Raw genomic sequence first — 25,983 nt, 5'->3', positions numbered from 1 at the left:
CAGTGACTGGGTGCAGTGGAGCAGGGAGGGCGCCTGCAGTAGCTCTGTGCAGTGACTGGGTGCAGTGCAGTAGCTCTGTGCGGTGGTTCCGTGCGGTGCAGCAGGGAGGGCGCCTGCAGTAGCTCTGTGCGGTGGAGCAGGGAGGGCGCCTGCAGTAGCTCTGTGCAGTGACTGGGTGCAGTGCAGTAGCTCTGTGCGGTGGTTCCGTGCGGTGGAGCAGGGAGGGCGCCTGCAGTAGCTCTGTGCGGTGCAGCAGGGAGGGCGCCTGCAGTAGCTCTGTGCGGTGCAGTAGCTCTGTGCGGTGGAGCAGGGAGGGCGCCTGCAGTAGCTCTGTGCGGTGCAGCAGGGAGGGCGCCTGCAGTAGTTCTGTGCGGTGCAGCAGGGAGGGCGCCTGCAGTAGTTCTGTGCGGTGCAGCAGGGAGGGCGCCCGCAGTGGCTCCGTGCAGTGACTGGGTGCAGTGGAGCAGGGAGGGCGCCCGCAGTAGCTCTGTGCAGTGACTGGGTGCAGTGGAGCAGGGAGGGCGCCTGCAGTAGCTCTGTGCAGGGACTGGGTGCAGTGCAGTAGCTCTGTGCGGTGGTTCCGTGCGGTGGAGCAGGGAGGGCGCCTGCAGTAGCTCTGTGCGGTGCAGCAGGGAGGGCGCCTGCAGTAGCTCTGTGCGGTGCAGCAGGGAGGGCGCCTGCAGTAGCTCTGTGCGGTGGAGCAGGGAGGGCGCCTGCAGTAGCTCTGTGCGGTGCAGCAGGGAGGGCGCCTGCAGTAGCTCTGTGCGGTGCAGCAGGGAGGGCGCCTGCAGTAGCTCTGTGCGGTGCAGCAGGGAGGGCGCCTGCAGTAGCTCTGTGCGGTGGAGCAGGGAGGGCGCCTGCAGTAGCTCTGTGCGGTGCAGCAGGGAGGGCGCCTGCAGTAGCTCTGTGCGGTGCAGCAGGGAGGGCGCCTGCAGTAGCTCTGTGCGGTGGAGCAGGGAGGGCGCCTGCAGTAGCTCTGTGCGGTGCAGCAGGGAGGGCGCCTGCAGTAGCTCTGTGCAGTGACTGGGTGCAGTGCAGTAGCTCTGTGCGGTGCAGCAGGGAGGGCGCCCGCAGTGGCTCTGTGCGGTGGTTCCGTGCGGTGCAGCAGGGAGGGCGCCCGCAGTAGCTCTGTGCGGTGGAGCAGGGAGGGCGCCTGCAGTAGCTCTGTGCGGTGGAGCAGGGAGGGCGCCTGCAGTAGTTCTGTGCGGTGCAGCAGGGAGGGCGCCTGCAGTAGCTCTGTGCGGTGGAGCAGGGAGGGCGCCTGCAGTAGCTCTGTGCGGTGCAGCAGGGAGGGCGCCTGCAGTAGCTCTGTGCGGTGCAGCAGGGAGGGCGCCTGCAGTAGCTCTGTGCAGTGGAGCAGGGAGGGCGCCTGCAGTAGCTCTGTGCAGTGGAGCAGGGAGGGCGCCTGCAGTAGCTCTGTGCAGTGGAGCAGGGAGGGCGCCTGCAGTAGCTCTGTGCAGTGGAGCAGGGAGGGCGCCTGCAGTAGCTCTGTGCAGTGACTGGGTGCAGTGCAGTAGCTCTGTGCGGTGCAGCAGGGAGGGCGCCCGCAGTAGCTCTGTGCGGTGGTTCCGTGCGGTGCAGCAGGGAGGGCGCCCGCAGTGGCTCCGTGCAGGGTCGGGGCTGCTAGTCCAGCAGGTGACCAGTGCACGGCGCCTCCCACAGGAACAGCTGGAACAAGAGTCAGAGGAATCTTTCAGTCAGTTGATGACGTCACGGACGCGTGCACGAGTTCCCATAAACACTCCTTCCTCATTGACGCCCAGGATGGCCAATCAGCGCCCCAGGTCTCATGACATCACTCGCTAGCTGCAATTGTACCCAAACAGAATGGAGAACTGCGCACCGGAGCTGGTGGGGGGCGGAGTTACATTTCCTGACGTGAAAGCCCTTTCAACCAATCGCTGTGCAGGTCGGCCAGACGCCGCCAAGCTCGGTTTTTTGTTTGAGGTGACGGGAAGGGAGGATACAGCGAGAGGAGGAAGAGAAGACGGGCCTGGGAGGAAGGCGGCAGTGCGCGGGCATACGGGGAGACAGTCACCGGCTCCGAGCACCTAGCAGCCGGGCCGGCACGGAAGAGCAGCGGTGACCGCGGCCAGTGTGGAGAGGGCCCGCGCCGTGCAGAGAAGTAGGGGCCACTGAGGATGCTGCATCCCCCGCTGCCGCCCGATCCTGCACCCGTCTCCCCGTGACGGCCGCCCGCACAGCATCTCCGGTACGGGCCTAGGCCGCAGCCAGCGCCGCCGTGTTGTGTGCTGCGTGCACCGCAGCTGCTGGCCCTCCTCCGCCTCCCCCACTCACAGGAGCGGGCCTGCACCTTCTGCTGACGGCCCGGAGCGGGTGTCCGGGGTGAGGCCCTGAGCTCGGGACACGGTGAGCGCTAGTCCCGGATCTGTGCAGTCCACGCTGTGTGCGGCCTACCCCACCGCGCAGCCTGGCACCGGGGCACTGCTAACATGGCTGCCTGTGTCCCCACCGGGAGGGAGCGGGCCTGAGTGTTCCCGCCACGGGTATATGCAGGGAGCAGTGCCAGCCTGGCTTCTGGAAGCACGGCCTATCCAACCTCCTGCATACATGGAGGGGTATAGGGGGTCTGACGCTGCCCGCCATCCTCCTCTTTCAGTGTGTGGGGCACATCAGGGGTCCGAGGCTGCCCACCATCCTCTTCTGCCAATGTGTGTGGCACCTCAGGGGTCCGAGGCTACCCACCATTCTCTTCTGCCAGTGTGTGTGGGGCACATCAGGGGTCCGGGGCTGCCCACCATCCTCTTCTGCCAATGTGTGTGGCACCTCAGGGGTCCGAGGCTACCCACCATCCTACCAGTGTGTGGGGCACATCAGGGGTCCGAGGCTACCCACCATCCTCCTCTCTGTGTGTGGGGCACATCAGGGGTCCGGGGCTGCCCACCATCCTCTGCCAGTGTGTGGGGCACATCAGTGGTCCGAGGCTGCCCACCATCCTCTTCTGCCAGTGTGTGTGGCACCTCAGGGGTCCGAGGCTGCCCACCATCCTACCAGTGTGTGGGGCACATCAGGGGTCCGAGGCTGCCCACCATCCTCTTCTGCCAGTGTGTGTGGGGCACATCAGGGGTCCGGGGCTGCCCACCATCCTCTTCTGCCAATGTGTGTGGCACCTCAGGGGTCCGAGGCTGCCCACCATCCTACCAGTGTGTGGGGCACATCAGGGGTCCGAGGCTGCCCACCATCCTCTTCTGCCAGTGTGTGTGGGGTACATCAGGGGTCCGAGTCTACCCACCATCCTCCTCTCTGTGTGTGGGGCACATCAGGGGTCCGAGGCTACCCACCATCCTCTTCTGCCAGTGTGTGTGGGGCACATCAGGGGTCCGGGGCTGCCCACCATCCTCTTCTGCCAATGTGTGTGGCACCTCAGGGGTCCGAGGCTACCCACCATCCTACCAGTGTGTGGGGCACATCAGGGGTCCGAGGCTACCCACCATCCTCCTCTCTGTGTGTGGGGCACATCAGTGGTCCGAGGCTGCCCACCATCCTCTTCTGCCAGTGTGTGTGGCACCTCAGGGGTCCGAGGCTGCCCACCATCCTACCAGTGTGTGGGGCACATCAGGGGTCCGAGGCTGCCCACCATCCTCTTCTGCCAGTGTGTGTGGGGTACATCAGGGGTCCGAGTCTACCCACCATCCTCCTCTCTGTGTGTGGGGCACATCAGGGGTCCGGGGCTGCCCACCATCCTCTGCCAGTGTGTGGGGCACATCAGGGGTCCGAGGTTACCCACCATCCTCCTCTCTGTGTGTGGGGCACATCAGGGGTCCGGGGCTGCCCACCATCCTCTGCCAGTGTGTGGGGCACATCAGGGGTCCGAGGCTACCCACCATCCTCCTCTCTGTGTGTTGGGCACATCAGGGATCCGGGGCTGCTCACCATCCTCTGCCAGTGTGTGGGGCACATCAGGGGTCCGAGGCTACCCACCATCCTCCTCTGCCAGTGTGTGGGGCACATCAGGGGTCCGAGGCTGCCCACCATCCTCCTCTGCCAGTGTGTGGGGCACATCAGGGGTCCGGGGCTGCCCACCATCCTCTGCCAGTGTGTGGGGCACATCAGGGGTCCGAGGCTACCCACCATCCTCCTCTGTGTGTGGGGCACATCAGGGGTCCGGGGCTGCCCACCATCCTCCTCTGCCAGTGTGTGGAGCACATCAGGGGTCCGAGGCTGCCCACCATCCTCCTCTGCCAGTGTGTGGGGCACATCAGGGGTCCGGGGCTGCCCACCATCCTCTGCCAGTGTGTGGGGCACATCAGAGGTCCGAGGCTACCCACCATCCTCCTCTGTGTGGGGCACATCAGGGGTCCGGGGCTGCCCACCATCCTCTTCTGCCAGTGTGTGGGGCACATCAGGGGTCCAAGGCTGCCCACCATCCTCCTGTCAGTGTGTGTGGGGCACATCAGGGGTCCGAGGCTACCCATCATCCTCCTCTCTGTGTGTGGGACACATCAGGGGTCCGAGGCTGCCCACCATCCTCCCCTGCCAGTGTGTGGGGCACATCAGGGGTCCGAGGCTACCCACCATCCTCCTGTTTGTGTGTGGGGTACATCAGGGGTCCGAGGCTACCCACCATCCTCCTCTGCCAGTGTGTGGGGCACATCAGGGGTCCGAGGCTGCCCACCATCCTCTTCTGCCAGTGTGTGGGGCACATCAGGGGTCCAAGGCTGCCCACCATCCTCCTGTCAGTGTGTGTGGGGCACATCAGGGGTCCGAGGCTACCCACCATCCTCTCTGTGTGTGGGGCACATCAGGGGTCCGGGGCTGCCCACCATCCTCTGCCAGTGTGTGGGGCACATCAGGGGTCCGAGGCTGCCCACCATCCTCCCCTGCCAGTGTGTGGGGCACATCAGGGGTCCGGGGCTGCCCACCATCCTCTGCCAGTGTGTGGGGCACATCAGGGGTCCGAGGCTACCCACCATCCTCCTCTTTGTGTGTGGGGTACATCAGGGGTCCGAGGCTACCCACCATCTTCTGCCAGTGTGTGGGGCACATCAGGGGGCCGGGGCTGCCCTCCATCCCCCTCTGCCAGTGTGTGGGGCACCCACCATCCTCCTGTCAGTGTGTGGGGCACATCAGGTGTCCGAGGCTGCCCACCATCCTACCAGTGTGTGTGTAGGGCACATCAGGGGTCCGAGGCTACCCACCATCCTCCTCTCTGTGTGTGGGGCACATCAGGGGTCCAGGGCTGCCCACCATCCTCTGCCAGTGTGTGGGGCACATCAGGGGTCCGAGGCTACCCACCATCCTCCTCTCTGTGTGTGGGGCACATCAGGGGTCCGGGGCTGCCCACCATCCTCTGCCAGTGTGTGGGGCACATCAGAGGTCCGAGGCTACCCACCATCCTCCTCTCTGTGTGTGGGGCACATTAGGGGTCCGGGGCTGCCCACCATCCTCTGCCAGTATGTGGGGCACATCAGGGGTCCGAGGCTACCCACCATCCTCCTCTCTGTGTGTGGGGCACATCAGGGGTCTGGGGCTGCCCACCATCCTCTGCCAGTGTGTGGGGCACATCAGGGGTCCGAGGCTACCCACCATCCTCCTCTGCCAGTGTGTGGGGCACATCAGGGGTCCGAGGCTGCCCACCATCCTCTTCTGCCAGTGTGTGGGGCACATCAGGGGTCCAAGGCTGCCCACCATCCTCCTGTCAGTGTGTGTGGGGCACATCAGGGGTCCAAGGCTACCCACCATCCTCCTCCCTCAGTGTGTGGGGCACATCAGGGGTCCGGGGCTGCCCACCATCCTCTGACAGTGTGTGGGGCACATCAGGGGTCCGATGCTGCCCACCATCCTCCCCTGCCAGTGTGTGGGGCACATCAGGGGTCCGAGGCTGCCCACCATCCTCTGCCAGTGTGTGGGGCACATCAGGGGTCCGATGCTGCCCACCATCCTCTGTGTGTGTGAGGGGCACATCAGACATCCGAGGCTGCCCACCATCCTCTGCCAGTGTGTGGGGCACATCAGGGGTCCAGGGCTGCCCACCATCCTCTCAGTGTGTGTGTGGGGCACATCAGGCATCCGAGGCTGCCCACCATCCTCCTCTGCCAGTGTGTGTGGGGCACATCAGGGGTCCGAGGCTACCCACCATCCTCTGCCAGTGTGTGTGGGGCACATCAGGGGTCCGAGGCTGCCCACCATCCTCTGCCAGTGTGTGTGGGGCACATCAGGGGTCCGAGGCTGCCCACCATCCTCCTCTGCCAGTGTGTGTGGGGCACATCAGGGGTCCGAGGCTGCCTACCATCCTCCTATCAGTGTGTGTGGGGCACATCAGGGGTCCAAGGCTGCCCACCATCCTCCTGTCAGTGTGTGTGGGGCACATCAGGGGTCCGGGGCTGCCCACCATCCTCTGCCAGTGTGTGGAGCACCCACCATCCTCCTCTGCTAGTGTGTGTGGGGCACTTCAGGCGTCCGAGGCTGCCCACCATCCTCCCCTGCCAGTGTGTGGGGCACATCAGGCGTCTTAGGCTGCCCACCATCCTCCTGTCAGTGTGTGTGGCATGTATTTTTCTATTTCTCTCCCAGATGTCTCATCCCGCCCTGCAAGAGCTTCCAGCACCCTTGTCTTACTTTGGAGGGTGATAGATGGGAGGGGAGCAGATACACAATCCCCTGACCCTGGGTGACCCCAGTGCTGTGTGACCTATGATTCAGAGGTGACGGTAGCGGTGCACAAGGGTGGCATGGATGAGATTGGCGTGTTTATAGACCAGGGGTGGACAGCCGTGTCCTATCTTTCTGGTCATGTATCCTGCACCCCAGTCGACGGCCTGCTGTTTGGCTTTAGGCCTAGTGCATGTGAAAATCTGGGTGGATTGTAGTCTGCATGGATTATTGTCTTCCCATTTTCTGCTGGGGCCTCAACCAAACCGACCAAGATGATGTTGGGGCATCACCACCTCTAGGAACAGTGAAGTTAGAGTGCCATTCTCAATTTTCCTTTTTTAACCTTTTGATCAGAAAATAATTAAAAAAACGAACGCTACTGATCGTCCCTGTGTCCTGCGCTGGCCTTCTGCCACTGCTCCAGTGATTGCTTACCGGCTGCAGCCCATCACAGAGCTCGGATAGCATAATCTGTTGGGCCCTTTGGCTGCTGACATGACCTACATCTGGCAAGCAGTCACCAGCGGCAGAGACCCAGTGTTGGACCTGGGGAGAGTGAGTGTTATCAGAATGAAGGAAAATCGAAATCCCATGAAATGTTGCAGCCATAGAATAAACTGCAGGTTATGATCACTTCTAGGAAATCTGACTCCCCAGTGGCACCAACAACTAGAGGAGGCTCCAGACCTCCCAGTAGGGCAAGCACTGTCTAAGGCTATGTGCACATGTTGCGGATTCTCTGTGGATCCGCAGCGTTTTTTGAGGTGCAGAAACACTGCAGATCCGCAATTGATTTACAGTACAATGTAAATCAATGTGAAAAAATATGCTGTGCACACTTTGCGGAAAATCCGCTGCGGAAACGCTGCGGTTTAAAAGAAGTAGCATGTCACTTCTGTTTTGTGAATCTGCAGCGTTTTTGTACCCATTCCATTATAGAAAACCACAGGGGTAAAAAACGCAGTAAATCCACAAGAAAACCGCAGCAAAAACGCACAAAAAACGCGACTAATCCGCAGGTGCGTTTTCTGCCAGGAGAGACAGAATCCGCACCAGAAATTCCTAAGCCTAATCCGCAACGTGTGCACGTCAGGATTTCTTTCAGAAATTTCCTGAACAAAACCGGACATTTTCTGCCAGAAATCCGCCTGCGGAATTTTCACGGATTTCTTGTGTTTTTTGCATAGTTTTTTTTGCGGATTTTTGGCGTTTTTTCCCCCGGAGGTTCTGGGATGCAATAGCATAGTGGGAAATCTGCAAAATTAATGAACATGCTTCGTTTTTTTCCGCGAAAAACATATCCACAAAAATTTCTGAATGCATTATAAATTATGGGATGCATATGTATGTGTATTTAAGTGTTATATCACGTTTTTATAGCGAAAAAAACGCGAAAAATCCAGAACGTGTGCACATAGCCTTATGAATATCCTGTAGCACTTCAGTATCTCTTGTGTCTGATATCGCAGCACAGAGCACCCAGTGTCCTACCTGCCGCTATTATAATGAGGATGCAGCCTCGCCAAGGAACTGTGGTTATCAAATTACTTCATTTTAGTAGACAGTTGAACTGTTCCAGGGACATTTTATTTTTTGGGCAGTAGGAGATAAAAAGAAGCTTCGTAAAACTCAATAGATATCTAGTGCTCCTAGCATTTGTTGTAGCTTTCTATCTGGCACCATGGGTTTGTGATGCCTCACTCTACAAAAAGTTTAGTTTGATTACTATCAAAGCAAGTTCCTGATCAGTTTATAGGATCCTGGGGCCTGGGCTTCCTGAGTTGCTGGAGATTGTTGCCTTTCCTGCAGATCCACGGTATACAGGGCATGTTACAATTCTCCGCTTTTCTCATAACCAGGCTTGTGGCGTTGGTAAGGCAAACCTCCGACTCCTCAAATTCCATGACTCCGACTCCACCAAAATGGGTTCCAGCTCCACGACTCCACAGCCAAACCTCAGACTCCCGACTCTTCAATTTCCATGACTTCAACTCCACCAAAATGGGCTTAGACCTTATAGCCCTGCTCATAACATTTAGGAAATCGTCAGTCTCCCCCTCTCATTTGATAGTGCTCATGGCTTTCCTATGCATTGCGTTTTGTAATGTGTGAGCAGGAAACCCACATGAGCATAAGGCGATCATGAGGGCAACATGCCGTCACGGTGGCTGGCCCTACAGGACCAGCGTGTATACTCAGATTTGACTTGGTACCCTATTCTTATTAAATATATTGGAGTGGGTGCATCTGTGCCCCTAGAGAAGGTAAAGTAGATTATTCCCAGTGGAAATGGAGACGAATGTACAGAATACAGCAATGGTGGATACTAAATAAGCATTATGAATAAATTACCTTCATTTACACAGCTGACTGTATGTTCCGCCGGAAGTTTGAGTGATGGCAGGAAAACAGATGGTCCAGTTACTTACACAACCACATAATGATGAAAGCCTCTTCTGAAGTGGAGCTTTGCAAGAGAGGTATCTGGTTTTGTATAGCTGTCCGTGCATCCAGACCTCTTGCTCTTCCAGATGTGTTTCCTACCATTGCTTTTAAGCTTTGAAAATATGAGGTTAATTGTATGTACCTTGTAAAGGTCTTTTCCACTACTGAATAACCCGTGTTTATGGGCTCATGGAGGACTGGCGCTACCCTTCCATACTCAGCCCTGCAGTTTCCTTCTGATCTGCTTGGGTTAGTATCCGGTGGGAACATAACATGAGCTGCAGCCAATCACCGTCTGTTAATCAGCTGCAGCATTCACATTTTATCTGAGCGGAAGAAAGTATCGACTCATTTGTGTGAATAAATTCCTTTGGGAACAACAATTTTGTAATTAACAGCACCATGAGGTAGGAATAAAGACCCAGATTCCAGTGATGGATCACTTAAAATACTGGGAGCAGCAGTTTTGAAGGTTGCAGTTTTCTCTGCAGCAGATTAAGCAGCGCTCACTTGTTAATCTGTGTCTAACATCGCCCACCTCATAGCTTTGTGTGTACATTATATAGTGACAGTTGCTGATCAGTGGTGGTAGCAGGCAGGGTTGGACTAGGAGGCACGGGACACTTAAGGTACCGTCACACTGAACGATATCACTAACGATCCGTGACGTTGCATCGTCCTGGCTAGCGATATCGTTCAGTTTGACACGCAGCAGCGATCAGGCGCCTGCTGTGATATCGCTGGTCGCTGCAGAAAGTCCAGAATTTTGTTTCGTCGCTGGATCTCCCGCAGACATCGCTGAATCGGCGTGTGTGACGCCGATTCAGCGATGTCTTCACTGGTAACCAGGGTAAACATCGGGTTACTAAGCGCAGGACCGCGCTTAGTAACCCGATGTTTACCCTGGTTACCAGCATAAAAGTAAAAAAAACAAACACTACATACTTACCTTCCGCTGTCTGTCCCCCGGCGTTGTGCTTCCTACACTGGCTGTGAGCGCCGGCTGGCCGGAAAGCACAGCGGTGACGTCACCGCTCTGTTTTCCAGCCGCTGTGCTCACAGTCAGTGCAGGAAAGCACAGCGCCGGGGGACAGACAGCAGAAGGTAAGTTTGTAGTGTTTTTTTTTTACTTTTACGCTGGTAACCAGGGTAAACATCGGGTTACTAAGCGCGGCCCTGCGCTTAGTAACCCGATGTTTACCCGGGGACTTCGGCATCGTTGGTCGCTGGAGAGCTGTCTGCGTGACAGCTCTCCAGCGACCAAACAGCGACGCTGCAGCGATCGACATCGTTGTCGGTATCGCTGCAGCGTCGCTGAGTGTGAAGGTACCTTTAGTCCTGTGGTGATAAGCTCCTGCTGATAAAACACCGATTAATAATATAATCATTTTTATTTCTATAGCGCCAACATATTTCACAGCACTTTCCAAAGTTGGTGTAAGGCTATGTGCACACATTGCGGATTAGGCTTAGGAATTACTGGTGCGGATTCTGCCTCTCCTGGCAGAAAACGCACCTGCGGATTTTTCGCATTTTTTGTGCTTTTTTGCTGTGGTTTTCTTGCGGATTTGCTGTGTTTTTTACCCCTGCGGTTTTCTATAATGGAATGGGTCCAAAAACTCTGCAGATTCACAAAAAAGAAGTTACATGCTACTTATTTTAAACCGCAGCGTTTCCGCAGCGGATTTTCCGCAAAGTGTGCACAGCATTTTTTTTTCTCATTGATTTACATTGTACTACAGTACAATCAATCAATTGCAGATCTGCAGCTTTTCTGCACCTCAAACGCTGCGGATCGGCAGAGAATGCGCAACGTATGCACATACCCTAACACTCGAGAAGTGTTGGAGATGGGAGTGGGAAGTTCGGGTTGGAGCTGTGGAGTCTGTAACCAAACCGTCCTCAATTCCCCTGACTCAGACTCCACAGCACTGGTCACAAGGGTTGAGCGAAACGGGTCGGCCAGATTCAGAAGTCGCTGACTTTTGGCAAAGTCGGGTTTCATGAAACCCGACCCGAGCCCTGTGTGTGGTCGGCCATGAGGTCGGCGATCTTCTGATCTGGAATCGGAATTCCGATACCGAGTTCCGATATGTTTAAGATATCGGGAATCGGTATCGGAATTCATATTTAAGTGTAAAATAAAGAATAAAAAAAAAAAATATTGATATACTCACCCTCGGACGCACCCTGGTTCTCACCGGCAGCCTTCCTTCCTAAGAATGAGCGCCTGAAGGGCCTTCGATGACGTCGCGGCTTGTGATTGGTCGCGTGAGCGGTCACATGGGCGGTCACGCGACCAATCACAAGCCGCGACATCATCTAAGGTCCTTCAGGCGCTAATTCTTAGGAAGGAAGCGTCCGAGGGTTAGTATATTCCTAATAGGTATATACTCACCCTTGGACGCGCCCTGGTTCTAACCTGCAGCCTTCCTTCCTAAGAATCAGCGCCTGAAGGACCTTAGATGACGTCACGGCTTGTGATTGGTCGCGTGACGCCCATGTGACCGCTCACGCGACCAATCACAAGCCACGACGTCATCGAAGGTCCTTCAGGCGCTGATTCTAAGGAAGGAAGGCTGCCGGTGAGAACCAGGGTGCGTCCGAGGGTAAGTATATCAATATTTTTTATTTTGATTCTTTATTTTACACTTAAATATGGATCCCAGGGCCTGAAGGAGAGTTTCCTCTCCTTCAGACCCTGGGAACCATTAGAATCCCAATGCACTGCATTGGGTTTCGTGTTTCGCCCGACCCCGACTTTTCTATAGGATAGGCCGATTTCACTCGATCCGACTTTTGAAAAAGTCGGGTTTCGTGAAATCCGACCCGATCCTATAAAAAGAAAAGTCGCTCAACCCTACTGGCCACTACTGAGCATGTACATAAAGTGCAGCACAGATTCATTTCACAGACTAGATCCTTAGATCAGGAACAGACATTTATAGGACATTTCATAACTTTCCCAAATTATTGTGAAAACATTTACAGCGCATCCTGCATTGTACTACTGAACCTAATTTCTAATATATAATTGCCTAGAATACTACTTCCTGCAATTTGTGCCAACTTCCTGTCCGGAGCTAATGTCCGGAGATAAGTGACGTCAACAGTGTCCAGTGTCTGATTGGTTGCCGCCTGCTGCGAGCGACCAATCAGAAACGTGCCGTACTGTGACAGACTCCGCCCGCCATTTTGGTGTGATTTTTGAATTTTTACCTCACAGCAAGTTTCTACTGCGTGGAGGCGGGCCCAGTGACGTTGCTCTTCAAGCTCCTGCCGAATTTCGTCAAAAAAATGATAATACCATTTACCAAAACTATATATATTTAGTTGTGAAGTGGTTCAGTGACATTTTCACACCAATTTTGAACTTTTGTTTGATGTTTTCTCCATATACTGCCTATTATTTTTGTTCTTTCTTACTATTATTTATTAATTGTATTATTCTTACATTTGAATAAATAAAGTATATATGGATTCTAGACTCCCGATTCTTTAGAATCGGGCTGCCATCTAGTATTATATATTTTGAGTCGGACCATTTTATTCCTCGACCAAAATGGTCACTGACTATCTAATAGGGGCAGTATATAAGGAGAAGAGGAGGGGGCCTAGGACTGAGCCTTGAACCTCGACCGTAAGGGGAAGAGGAACCAGCAAAAAAATACAGTGAAGGAGCAGTCATAGAGGTGGCCTATAGAGCAAAGCATCGTGAGCAGGAGTTTGTGATCAACAGTGTCGAATGCTGTAGAAACATTCAGGAGAATCAGCACGGAGTTGTAATCATTAGATTTAGTGGTTAGTAGATCATAAGAGACTTTAGTAAGGGCAGTTTCAGTAGAGTGTAAAGCAGTGGTCCCCAACTCCAGGCCTTGAGGGCCGCCAACAGTGCAGGTTTTCAGGATTTCCTTAGTATTGCACAGGGGTTGGAATCATCACCTGTGCAGATGATCACATTACCACCGATGCAATACTAAAGAAATCCTGAAAACCTGCACTGTTGGCGGCCCTCGAGGCCTGGAGTTGGGGACCACTGGTGTAAAGGGTCAAGTAGAAAGTGATCTGTGAGATAGCCGAGTGGACCAAGGGCTCCAGAAGTTTAGAGATAAAGGGAATATTGGAGACAGATCTGTATTTACCAGCACTGTTGAGGGATTTTTTTTTTTTTATTAACAGTAAACCACAGGCCAGTGTGTGACACATTGCTGGAATCGGGGTCTCTGCTCCTGCATTATGGTGCTCTCAGATTCTAACATTTTGCTGCTCCTGTTATCCGTCATAGAAATGTATAAATGAATTATTTGATGTTACCAGTTGCTCATGTGTTGGGCTGAGTAGGGATGCACCAGTTGTTCATTTTGTAATAACATGTGTAGGTGGAATAACAGGATTGGGACATCCGAGTGCTCTAAGAAACGCATCAGGAGACAAGTTCTCTTCCATAAACAATTTCATAGACTGAGTGTTGCTGTCCATGTGGCCTAAAAAATCACATGTCTGCAACAAGGACCTTTTCGAGAACTTGTGAATACTTTCTTCTGGCTGGCATCCCTACTTTAGCTCTAAATAGATTGACTTGATTTTATTTTTATTTTTTTTGACTATATTTCTTCATATTTATTTTTTTGCAGACGTTTCAACTGGGTGGCAATCCGTTTTACTTCTGCATATTTGGTAACATGGCAAAAGATGTAAGTACCTTTTAATTACCAATATAGGAAGAAAAAAAAAAAAAAAATATATATATATATATATATATATATATATATATATATATATATATATATATATATATATATATATATATATATATATATATAATTTTTTTTTTTTTCTATAGGTCTTTATTTAGTGCATGAAGTTTTCCAGGAGGTGATGGGTCCACTTTATTTCTGGGCAAAATCTGGAACAATTCCCAGGCTTACACCCCTTTAAGTCCAAATAGTGACTTGCACCACATTTATTATGTTTCGTCATGAAGCGTTTTCTTTAGTGCAGTTTACATCAGAATTCCGTTGCTTTTAGACTCCTTAGATTGCACACAACATTGTGACTTTCCATTTCCCCAAATATTAATTCCATTGCGTATCTGTGATTTGTGCTGGAAAGACGAGTCTGATTTGTGGACGCCCGACTTTAGAATTACAGGACTTCATTTTTTAAGACTGGAAATATCCCCTTTTCAATTATACATAGTGTTGCTGCATCCTTAAAACTCCAATCTAAATTATAATGTTAACCTATAAGGTAAATGAAGCCATGGATTAAAAAAAAACCCCTCAAATTTCAGAAATGACTCTTTTTAGTGTGTGGCCCTCCATCCCACTGCAAAAAAAAAAAAAAACCCATGGTGCCATCTAAACCTAAAGCTCGGCACCCAAAAAGCCAGCCTTCATCGGTCCATCGATGGAAAAATGGTTCTGGGTGTCAGAAATTGTAACGGAAACCAAAAAAACCTTTAAAAGTGTGATATTGTTGTTATTGTAGTGACCTGTAGAATCACGCTGCCAGGTCGTTTTGCTGCACATAACGCCATAAAAGAAAAAAAAATACAATAAACATTGGCTGATTTTTATTTTTTTTTAATTTCCCCACACTTAATATTTTTACTATTACTTTCAGTACATTACATTGTAAAGTACTGTCACTCAAAACTACTATTTGTCCACACAAAATATAAGCCCTCACATGGCTAGGTTGTCATAAAAAAAATAAATAAATAAATAAATTTGGCTCTTGGAAGAAGGGGAGGAATAATAAAACCACGAAAACAAAAATGGCTCGGTCTTTCAGGGGTAAATGTTTTTTAAATGCCTATTTTATGTTTAGAAATAGGTTTTAACTAAAACAATTGATGGAATATTGCTGGACTAGTTTATAAGTTCCAGTGGTTACCACCCAAGCCTTTCCTGTAAAAAGATGTGCAAGTGATGACTTGTATACAGGCATAGGTCATTAAATGTGCTGTCAAACTTTTTGATATTGTTCACCTATTGTTAGGACAGGTCGTCAATATCCGGTTGGTGGGGGTCTGACAGTCCAGCTGTTTCTAGCTCCAGTAACCTCTGAAGCGCATGGCTCCTTTCATTGTGCAGTGGCCCCTGCCGAGAACTGCAGCTTAGCACCTTTCAAACAAGAGCTGATCTGCAATTCTCAGCTCCAACCACTGCACATTGCACGGCGCTGTACCATCACTTTTCTGCATTAGTTTTAATATCGGTCTGGAGCTAAAAGCAGCTTATGATGATGCTGCATGGTGTCAGACTTCCAATGGCTTGATAGTGAGGATATCTAGAGAGCACTCATCATTGTCACAAGGCCAGACATCCACTTAAAATATTAGTACATTTGAACCTTTTCACTAGACCAGATTTTCCTTCTGTTAGTAGATAGGACAAGATTAGAACAGCCTATGAATCTCTTGTTTATTTACTGAGAAGTGAGACAAATCTTTGAGCATTTTGTGGTGAAACGATGGCTCCCAGAAGTATAGGTTGCAAGCAGTTTGCTCACAGGAAAGCAAGAGACCTTTGTTTTCTCCCTAAGTGTTTTGCAGTTAGTCTGCAGATCTCTGCAATTCTGCCTAGTATAGAAACAAGTGAAGTCATACGACAGCTCTGGCAAAAATTAAGAGACCACTGCAAAATTTTCAGTTTTGTCTGATTTTTCTCTTTATAGGTATATTTTTGAGTAAAATGTAAATTGCTCTTTTATTCTATAAACTACTGACAATATGTCTTCGAATTTCCATGCACTAAAGATTGTATTTTTTGAAAATGAGAAGTGGTCAAAATAACAAAGAAATGCATTGCTTGCAGACCTCAAATAATGCTAAGAAAACAAGTTCATTATCATTTAGAAACAACAATGCTAATGTTTTAACTCGGGAAGAGTTCAGAAATCAATATTTTGTGAAATAACCATGATTTTTAATCACAGCTTTCATGCATCTTGCCATCAGTCTTTTACACTGCTTTTGGGTTACCTTTTGCCACTCCTGGTACAAAAATTTTAGCAGTTCTTCTTTGAATGATGGCTTGTGACAATCCATCTTCCTCTTGATTACATTCCAGAGGTTTTCAATGGGGTTCAGGTCTGGAGATTGGGCTGGTCATGATAGGGATTTGATGTGGTGGTCCTTCATCCACATATTGATTGACCTAGCTGTGTGGCATGGCACATTGTCCTGCTGGAAAATCCAGTCCTCAGAGTTGGGGAACATTGCCTGAGCAGAAGGAATCAACTGTTTTTCCAGGATAACCTTGTATGCGACTTGATTCATACGTCCTTCACAAAGATTAACCTGCCCAATTCCTGTTTTGCTGAAGCATCCCCAGATCATCACCTATCCTCCACCAATTTCACAGTGGGTGCAAGACACGCCTCTCCAGGTCTCCGTCTAACCATTAGACGACCAGATGCTGGGCAAAGCTGAAAATTAGACTCATCAGAGACTCCAGTTCTCTATGGTCCAATCCTTATGGTTTTTGGCAAGCTTCAGCCTGGCTCTCCTTTGCTTCTTATTGATGATAGGCTTTTTTTTCTACCTTTACGTGACTTGAGCCCTGCCTCTAGGAGCCTGTTTATGAACTGTTCTTGTCATGCACTTCGCCCCAGCTGCCATTTGCCATTCCTTTTGTAGGTCACTTGATGTCATCCTGCGGTTGCTGAGTGACATTCGAATAAGATGACTGTCATCCTGGTCAATGTAGAGTAGTTTTCTCCTTCTCTCGGTCTGTAGCTTTGTTGTCCCCAATGTCTGCTGCTTGATCTTGTTGTAATGGACTGCCTTCTTAGAAATTTTAAAGGGAACCTGTCACCCCCAAAATCGAAGGTGAGCTAAGCCCACCAGCATCAGGGGCTTATCTACAGCATTCTGTAACGCTGTAGATAAGCACCCGATGTATCCTGAAAGATCAGAAAAAGAGGTTAGATTATTCTCACCTGGGTGGGCGGTCCGATCCGATGGGCGTCGCGGTCCCGTCCGGGGCCTCCCATCTTCTTACGATGACGTCTTCTTCTTCTCTTCACGCTGTGGCTCCGGCGCAGGCATTCTTTGTCTGCCCTGCTGAGGGCAGAGCAAAGTACTGCAGTGTGCAGGTGCCGGGCCTCTGACCTTTCCCGGCGCCTGCGCACTGCAGTACTTTGCTCTGAAAGAAGAAATATAAACCAGCTCACCCATGATGCATAAGCCAAATTTCGGGAGCACGGACCTGCTGTCCAGGCATGTAGAATCCAAAAGAAGAAAATGTCCAGCTTCACCGAATCCGTGAAAAAAAGTTTTCTTTATTCTCAAACTGATGATTAAGGGAGCTTAGTCTCCAGAAACGCGTTGAGATTCTTACACATATGGTTTGTGCTGAAGTTTGTATCCTCCATGTTTAAGTATGTGAATAAAAAAACTTTTTTTCACGGATTTGGTGAAGCTGGACATTTTCTTCTTTTGAGTACTTTGCTCTGCCCTCAACAGGACAGGCAAAGTACGCCTGCGCCAGAGCCGCAGCATGAAGACAAGAAGAGGACGTCATCGTAAGAAGATGTGAGGCCCCGGACCGCGACACCCATCGGACCGGACCGCAGCAGGAACGCCTCTGGGTGAGTATAATCTAACCTCTTTTTATTTTTCTCTTTGCCACGACAGCACCCACTTGAGAGAGGGGATCCGCCCCTAGGAACAGGAAACCCTATGGAGAGATAAAAGGGGCGGTCCCCCTCGCGCCCACAGTTGGTTTCCTGTTCCTAAGGGAACTCTTGGAGAAGAGGATACCTGGCCTGGACGCCGCTTGCTGGGGCTCTAGTGCTGGAAGCAGCGTCGGGGGTCCTGGTTCTGCTCCCCCTCTGCTGGCAGGCACCGTGAGGCTAGGATCGGGGAGTCGCTTGGCTCACGGAGGAGGACGCTTCAGCTGACCTGCGGAGGGCTAAACTCACTCAGGTAAGCGTGACGCCGCTCTCGGCGGGCGCACGTGCGAGTGTGGGGCCTGGTGTGTGTTCCCCTGGAAGTGAAACAAAAGCTTCCGGGGTGAGTGAAGGAGAGAGATGGCGTCGGCAAGCAGGCAGTGCGCAGGTGCACGTAAGATGGCCACGACCCGGGTACAACAGGAAGAAGATGGCGGCCTTCAGTGTAAAAGGATGCCGACGCTGATACCCTGGCGTCCAAGCATGGCATCACCTCAGGACTCAGTGGTGCCTTGGTTACAAGACACAGCCATTGCACCTCGCAGCCATACAAGCAGCGGACGATCCAAACAATGCAGATCCTCCACAAGAAGCACTAAGGAGAAAAGATCCGACCGATAAAACTCTCAGCCTGTGCCTCCATCTCCTCCTCTCCAGCCGGTACCTTGACCAATAGCTTCACTGGGGTGAGTGTGTATCCCACCCTATTAAGCTGATTGTTGCTCCCTTTTTTTTTCTATGCACCCTAGGCAAAAAGAACTGAAAAATCAAAACGCAAACAATGTACTTTATGTACCCAGCCCCTCCCGGATATTCATACAAAGAGAATGTGTTACACTTGTATTGAAACCACCTTACGTGAAGAATCCTCAGTAAGATCAGATGACATCAGACAAATGATCAGGGACAAATTGCGGGCATTACGTAGTTCAGAGAGTATTCCTGAAAGTAATAGCAGGAAATTTATTCCACCAAAATCTGACTGTTCTACTGATAATGAAGATAGAGATACGGATATTTCCCAGGAATGTATTTCCTTGGAAGGTGAACAAGACAAGTGCTTTCCAACAGAAAGCATTGATAATCTTGTTAAATCTGTATGTGACACTATGGGTATTAAGGATACCAAAGACCCCAAAACACCACAAGATATAATGTTCGCAGGATTATCAGAAAGGAAAAGACCAACCTTTCCAGTAATAACAGCAATCAAAAATTTAGTTAAAGAAAGGGAGAGACCAGGGCAAAAAGGGTTGCCTTCATCATCGAAGAGGCGTTATCCCTTTAATGACGAGGACATGTCTACTTGGGCTAAAGCCCCAAAAGTAGACACGGCAGTAGCGTTCACGTCCAGAAAATCCTTTCTTTCAGTAGAGGATTCTGGTTCCCTACAAGACCCGCTGGATTGCAAAGCCGACTCTCTGTTAAAGAGGGCATGGGAATCTTGTACAGGGGCATTTAAACCGGCTATATCAGGTACATGTACGGCAAGGTCCATGTTAGTTTGGCTAAATTACCTAGAAGAAGGTCTAAAAGGCGGCCTCTCCAGAGATAAGCTAATCTCTTCTTTACCTCTGATCAGAGGCGCTACAGCATTCCTGGCGGATTCATCTGCTGACTATTCGGTTAGCAGCCAAATCAGCGGGCTTAACCAACGCAGCACGTTGAGCCCTTTGGCTAAAGGGTTGGAAAGGAGACGCCCAAACAAAATCAAAGCTCTCTGGCCTTCCATGCCAGGGTGAATACCTGTTTGGTACAAAACTAGATGAAATCCTGACCAAAGTGGGTGAGAGGAAAAAGGGGTTCCCTAATAATTATTTTCCATCTTTATAGGAGAGCATTCCGGAAGCCCGTTTTTAATAAGAGAAAGGATTTTAGAAACCAGGACCGCTGGGCCAATAGAGATAACAAACAAAAAGGTTCTTTTTTCGGAAAACGCCCATTTAAAATGGAAGAAAAACCACGTTAGGACAGTACCAGTAGGTGGTAGGTTGTCTTTATTTTCTCCACACAATGGCGTATAGTAACCTCCAACTCTTGGGCAATTGGCCTCATAACTTCAGGCCTAAAATTAAAATTTGCCCGAGTCCCTCCGGACTCATTCCTGTTTACTTCTTTAAAGTCTCACTCTCAACAGCAGTTTTTAGAGCAGGAAATAATAAATCTCCTATCCAAAAGAGTATTAGTAGAAGTCCTGTTTCATCAGAGAGGAAAGGGATTTTATTCCCCTTTATTCTTGGTGCCAAAACCAGATGGGTCATATAGAACTATAATAAATCTTAAGAAATTGAATATCTTTTTAGAAAACCAAACCTTCAAGATGGAGTCTCAGATCCACTGTAAAACTTTTGTTCCCCGGGTGCTTCATGGCAGTCCTCGACTTAAACGATGTGTATTACCATCTACCAATTTATATCGAACATCAGCAGTAACTTCGTGTAGCGGTCATGATGAAAGGACAGATATGTAATTTCCAATATACAGCAGTGCCCTTTGAACTGTCAATAGCTGCCAGAGTCTTTACCCAATTAATGTCAGAAGTAATGTCATACTTAAGATTAAAAGATACCCTCATAGTTCCATACTTAGATGACCTTTTAGTGGTGGGAAATTACCTTCACAATGTCAGCAGCGCCTGTTTAATACGATTTCATCCCTACAGGAAATGGGATGGTTGAGTAATTGGGAAAAATCCAGATTGTCTCCCAACAACCCGTCAAACATTCTTGGGTCTTATCTTAGACTCTGTTTGGATTCTGGAAGGAAACACCTCTGACTTTCAGTTAACAATAAAAAACAATCAGTAATTAATAACCCTGTAATCTCCCTCAGAGAAGGTATGTCCCTTCTGGGTTCCTTTACATCATGCATTCCGGCGGTCCCATGGGCTCAATTCCATACTAGACGGTTGCAATATACAATATTACAGGAAGAAGAGAAATTACAAGGCAATTTAGGTAGCCGCCTATACCTTCCATTAAATGTAATCGAGTCCCTGACCTGGTGGTTAGAGCCGGATCACCTTGTAGGTGGGGTCCCTTGGGTAGTTAAACCTTCAAAAACAATTTTTACTGATGCCAGTCATAGTGGTTGGGGAGCACATCTAGGAGACCAGATAGTTCAAGGGCAATGGTCTATTAGTGATTCAAACGATTCATCTAATGAAAGGGAACTAAAAGCAGTCTATCAATGCCATATGTAAATTCCTTCCGCAGTTACACGGAACTCACACAAGAATACTATCAGACAACATGACATCTGTCGCATACATAAATCATCAAGGAGGAACGAGATCAGGAGCTCTCATGTCTATAACAGATGACATCCTATCTATAGCCGAGATACATATTCTATCTTTGTCAGCACTGCATGTCAGAGAAATGGACAATTCAAAGGCAGATTTTCTCAGCCGTCACTCTCCACCAAGTAGAGTGGGTACTCAGTCGTCATATCTTCACAATGATAACCAAGAAATGGGGCACTCACAAAGTAGACCTTTTTGCAACAAGAAACAGTCATGTCAAAAAGTTTGCTTCATTATTCCTGTCCGACAACCCCAATATCCTCGATGCCCTCCAAGTTCCGTGGACATTCCGGCAAGCATATGCATTTCTTCCATTAATACTCCTTCATACCGTAATCAGGAAGATAAGGGAGGACAGAGCAAACGATTCTCCCAGAGATTCAGGACCTCCTTTCCCAAGGTCCCTTCAACCACCCTCATGTGAAAGGCCTACGGTTGACAGCCTGGAATTTGAAAGGCCGCTACTAAAGATAAGAGGCTTTTCAGGAAACTTGATTGATACCCTTCTATTAAGTAGAAAAAGAACTACAACAACTATATATGTAAGAGTATGGAAAAAAATTCTTACCTTCTACCCAGCAGCTCTGTCAAAAGAAATTCCCATTTCCGCTATCTTAGAATTTCTCCAGAGATGGCGTGACTTAGGCCTATCAGTCAGTACTTTGAAAGTACAGGTTTCTGCTCTAGGAGCCTTGTATAGTCACAATATTGCCGGAGACAGGTGTATAGCCTGATTTATTTCAGCATGCCAAAGGTCAGAACCAGTCCAAATTTCCCACATACCACCGTGGGATCTTAGTCTAGTTCTAGAGGCCCTAACAGGGGACCCATTTGAGCCACTACACTCTGCCCCCATAAAATTTGTCTCCCTTTAAAACAGCTTTTCTCGTTGCCCTAGTATCAGCGAGAAGAGTAAGTCATCCAGGCATTGTCAATAGATCCTCCCTTTCTGTCAATATTCCAGAATAGAATTGTCCTAAAAACAGACCCCCCTTACTTAGCTAAAGTAGGTTCCAAATTCCATAGATCTCAAGAAATCTTCCTTCCTCCTTTCTATAGTAACCACGCAAATCAGGAAGAGGAAAAATACCATACACTAGATGTAAGAAGGGCTGTAATAGCTTAAATGGACAGAACTAGCCCCTGGAGGAAGAGCAGGGCTCACTTTGTTTCCTTCCAGGGCCATAAGAAAGGTTCTGGTGTCACGAAGAGCACGTTATCCCGGTGGATTCGGAACGCAATTTGCCTGGCTTATTCATCAAAAGGAGAGAATCCGCCTGAAATCGTAAAGCCACACTCTGCCCGGGTGATGGCTTCATCCTGGGCTGAGAGAGCGGAGGTCCCAATAGAACTGATATGTAAGGCCGCAACTTGGTCTTCTCCTATTACCTTTTATAGTCACTGTAGATTGGACTTATCTTCCTCATCTGACTTCTCTTTCGGTAGATCAGTTCTTAACAAGGTGATTTCCCCCCCCCCCCCAAATGACTATCTCTGAAAGTCTCGTAAGTGGGTGCTGCCGTGGCGAAGAGAAAAAACCGGATTACTTACCGGTAATACTCTTTTATAGAGCCACGACAGCACCCCTTCACTTCCCTCCCTAATAGTTAGTTTTTCATAAGAGCACTGATAAGGGTGAATGGTTCTTGTAGTTAGCCATACTTAAGTTAACTAAAGATAAATAATATTATTGGATTGCCTACTAAAAGTGGTGGGCGGTTCCTCGCAATCTCTGTAACCCAACTGTGGGAGCGAAGGGGACCTCCCCTTTTATCTCTCCATAGGGTTTCCTGTTCCTAGGGGCGGATCCCCTCGCTCAAGTGGGTGCTGTCGTGGCTCTATAAAAGAGTAAGTAATCCGGTTTTTCTCATCTTTCAGGATACATCTGGGGCTTATCTACAGCATTATAGAATGCTGTAGATAAGCCCCTGATGCTGGTGGGCTTAGCTCACCTTCGATTTTGGGGGTGACAGGTTCCCTTTAAGGATGGAGGCAACATAAGAATGGAGGCAACATGACGCTGACTGTGTCTTTCTGCTAGTAAAGCCAGAATTGAGCCATTTTTCTCCTCACTCAAGACTTTTCAACTCCTTTGGCATGGTTATTTTTTCATTCCTATTACTTTTGGGATATTACTAGCACTTGTTTTGCCATCCAGCTTGTCCTATTGCAAGAGGATTGTGAACACCACAGCAGTGTTTTTTATACTTTCCTTCGTTAAATAAGATTTGGTTCAGGTGATAACCTAATCAGAAGCTCATTAAGTAGAATGAGGTGTACTCTGGTTGGAATTCAACTGACACTGGAATGGAAGAGCTGTCAGACATGTAGAGAAGCTGATTTTTATAAAACTGCAGTGGTCTCATTTGCCAGAGCTGTATGTTTTTTTTTTTTTTAAAGGATGGCGTTCAAATGACTAGGAAGAAAAACTATAAAAATGTGTAAGCATGAAAGCTACGTTCTGCTAGCAGCTTAAAAAGGGTTATCTATTTTGAAAAAAAAAAAAATTCTTATTTGCCTTCCCCCATTAATTCTTCTCTGATGCTCCAGTCGTCCTCTGTTTACAGCACATTAGCACCACAACCAGTCAGAGGACTTGGCGCTCACATGCCATACAGCTGGTATCATGAGCTTAGCTGTAGGCGCAGGTAACTGCGGGTATGCCGAGTACGGTACTTGACCATTGTGGGTTGTGGCCTCTAATTGGCTACATTTTTCACTTTTGTAAACCAAGAGGTCCACGACAGCATCTAAACTGGATCACAAAGAAAAAGTTCTTTGAGAACTTTATAACCCCGTAGATGACTTCCATAGTCATGAAGTATATATCCCTGGAAAGCTGTAAAGTTTCACAATTGCTTTCCTGTCATATAACTAAGCTTTAAAGCATAACACCACTTGTAATGTCCAGAAAGATGCAGTTAGACTCCAAAGTTGAATGAGCTTATGAAAACGATTATATATAAAAGTAGTATACCACAAAAGTGAGTACACCATCGCATTTTTGTAAATATTTTATTATGTTTTCATGGGACCACACTGAAGATCTGACGCTTTGATATAATGTAAAGTAGTCAGGGTCAAGCTTGTACAACAGTGTAATTGGTGTGCCCTCTAAATAACTTAACACACAGACATTAATATCTAAAATGCTGGCAACAAAAGCGAGTACTCCCCAAAGTTAAAATGCCCGAAGTGTAAATATTGTGGGGTTATGTTGAAGTACTGACCTGCGGCCCAGTTTCTGAAGGGAGGGTATTATGCTATTTCAGGATGTTACAGTACATGTTGGCAGTCGTGGTTCCCTCAAAAAGCTAGCTCCTTGCAGGTGGCAGTACTCATGCAGCCCCAAACCATGACACTCCCCCACCATGCTTGACTGTATGCATTCCTGGATGAGACATCTCGTTTCAACTTTCTTTTTTCTTTTTGTCTCAGCGTTACGTTATTTCATGTTCAGTATTTTTTTTGTTTGTTTTCTTAGGCTGGATTACTTGAAGCAAATGGAGAGCTGAAAGTTTTTGTTGATCAAAATCTTAGTCCAGGAAAAGGTGAGAGATTAAACTTTTGGAAATTTGCTTTTGTGACTTGTCTGCAAATTTAATGCTTTTTTCTTTCTTGACTTAAAATGGATACAGTTATCTAATTTTTAAATGGAACCTGTAAAAATACAATTATCTTGTTATAGAGCAGTGGCAGCAGGATAGATTGATTATATATATGTATATATATATATATATATATATATATATACATATATATATATACATATATATATATATATATATATATATATATATATATATATATATATATATATATATATATATATATATATATATATATATATATATATATATATATATATATACAAATGAAGGCAGCACTCCAACTCCTCTTGAAGGTGAAAAAATGTGACTTTATTGAACCCACATCTCTGTGCGACGTTTCGGCTCACACTGAGCCTTTCTCAAGCCTTGAGATGTGGGTTCAATAAAGTCACATTTTTTCACCTTCAAGAGGAGTTGGAGTGCTGCCTTCATTTGCTTATTTTTGTATACATGTGGGCAGATGAGTGGACCATCTTGCCCAGGAGGCCAGGCACCCACCGGTGAGCATTGTGCTGTTCCAATTTTTATGGTTTCTATATATATATCTATCTATATCTATCTATATCTATCTATATCTATCTATATCTATCTATATCTATCTATATCTATCTATATCTATCTATATCTATCTATATCTATCTATATCTATCTATATCTATCTATATCTATCTATATCTATCTATATCTATCTATATCTATCTATATCTATCTATATCTATCTATATCTATCTATATATCTATCTATATATATAGATATATATATATAGATATATATATATAGATATATATATATAGATATATATATAGATATATATATAGATATATAGATATATATATATATATATATATATATATATATATATATATATATATATATATATATATATATATATATATATATATATATATATATATATATATATATATATAGTGACCCGATTCTAACGCACCGGGCATTCTAGAATATGCATGTCCACGTAGTATATTGCCCAGCCACGTAGTACGGTATATTGCCCAGCCACGTAGTATATTGCCCAGCCACGTAGTACGGTATATTGCCCAGCCACGACGTATATTGCCCAGTACAGAGCCACGTAGTATAGAGACTTAAAAAATACAAAAAACATATACTCGCCTTCCGAAGGCCCGTTGAAGTCCTGCTATACTTGCCATCTGCCGCCTTTCCCGCGGCAGCTTCTGGTCCCAGGGCTGGTGTGAGCAGGATCTATGATGACGTCGCGGTCTCTCCCTCTCTCTCCCTCTCTCTCCCTCTCCCTCTCTCTCTCTCTCTCTCTCTCTCTCTCTCTCTCTCTCTCTCTCTCTCTCTCT

The 25,983-nt window shown here is 48.3% G+C and overlaps 1 protein-coding gene across 2 annotated transcripts in view; it reads left to right on the top strand.

Moving 5' to 3' along the window:
• The first annotated feature begins 1,903 nt into the window (after positions 1 to 1,903).
• TFDP1 (transcription factor Dp-1) overlaps positions 1,904 to 25,983 on the top strand; it is a 156,380-nt gene continuing 132,300 nt past the window's right edge. The window contains exons 1-3 of one of the 2 annotated variants that reach the window (XM_069757876.1): positions 1,904 to 2,212; positions 13,695 to 13,754; positions 24,528 to 24,594. In XM_069757876.1, the coding sequence (XP_069613977.1) occupies positions 13,743 to 13,754; positions 24,528 to 24,594 (79 nt within the window). In that variant the 5' untranslated portion in view covers positions 1,904 to 2,212; positions 13,695 to 13,742. Of the gene's footprint in view, positions 2,371 to 13,694; positions 13,755 to 24,527; positions 24,595 to 25,983 lie in introns of both variants that reach the window. The other variant, XM_069757877.1, reaches the window with a different exon arrangement.

The sequence above is a fragment of the Ranitomeya imitator genome, chromosome 3 (genome assembly GCF_032444005.1).
Source record: "Ranitomeya imitator isolate aRanImi1 chromosome 3, aRanImi1.pri, whole genome shotgun sequence".
NCBI classification, from domain to species: Eukaryota; Metazoa; Chordata; class Amphibia; order Anura; family Dendrobatidae; genus Ranitomeya; species Ranitomeya imitator.
Note: the sequence above shows the minus strand (reverse complement) of the source record. Positions and strands in the feature narration are given on the sequence as shown.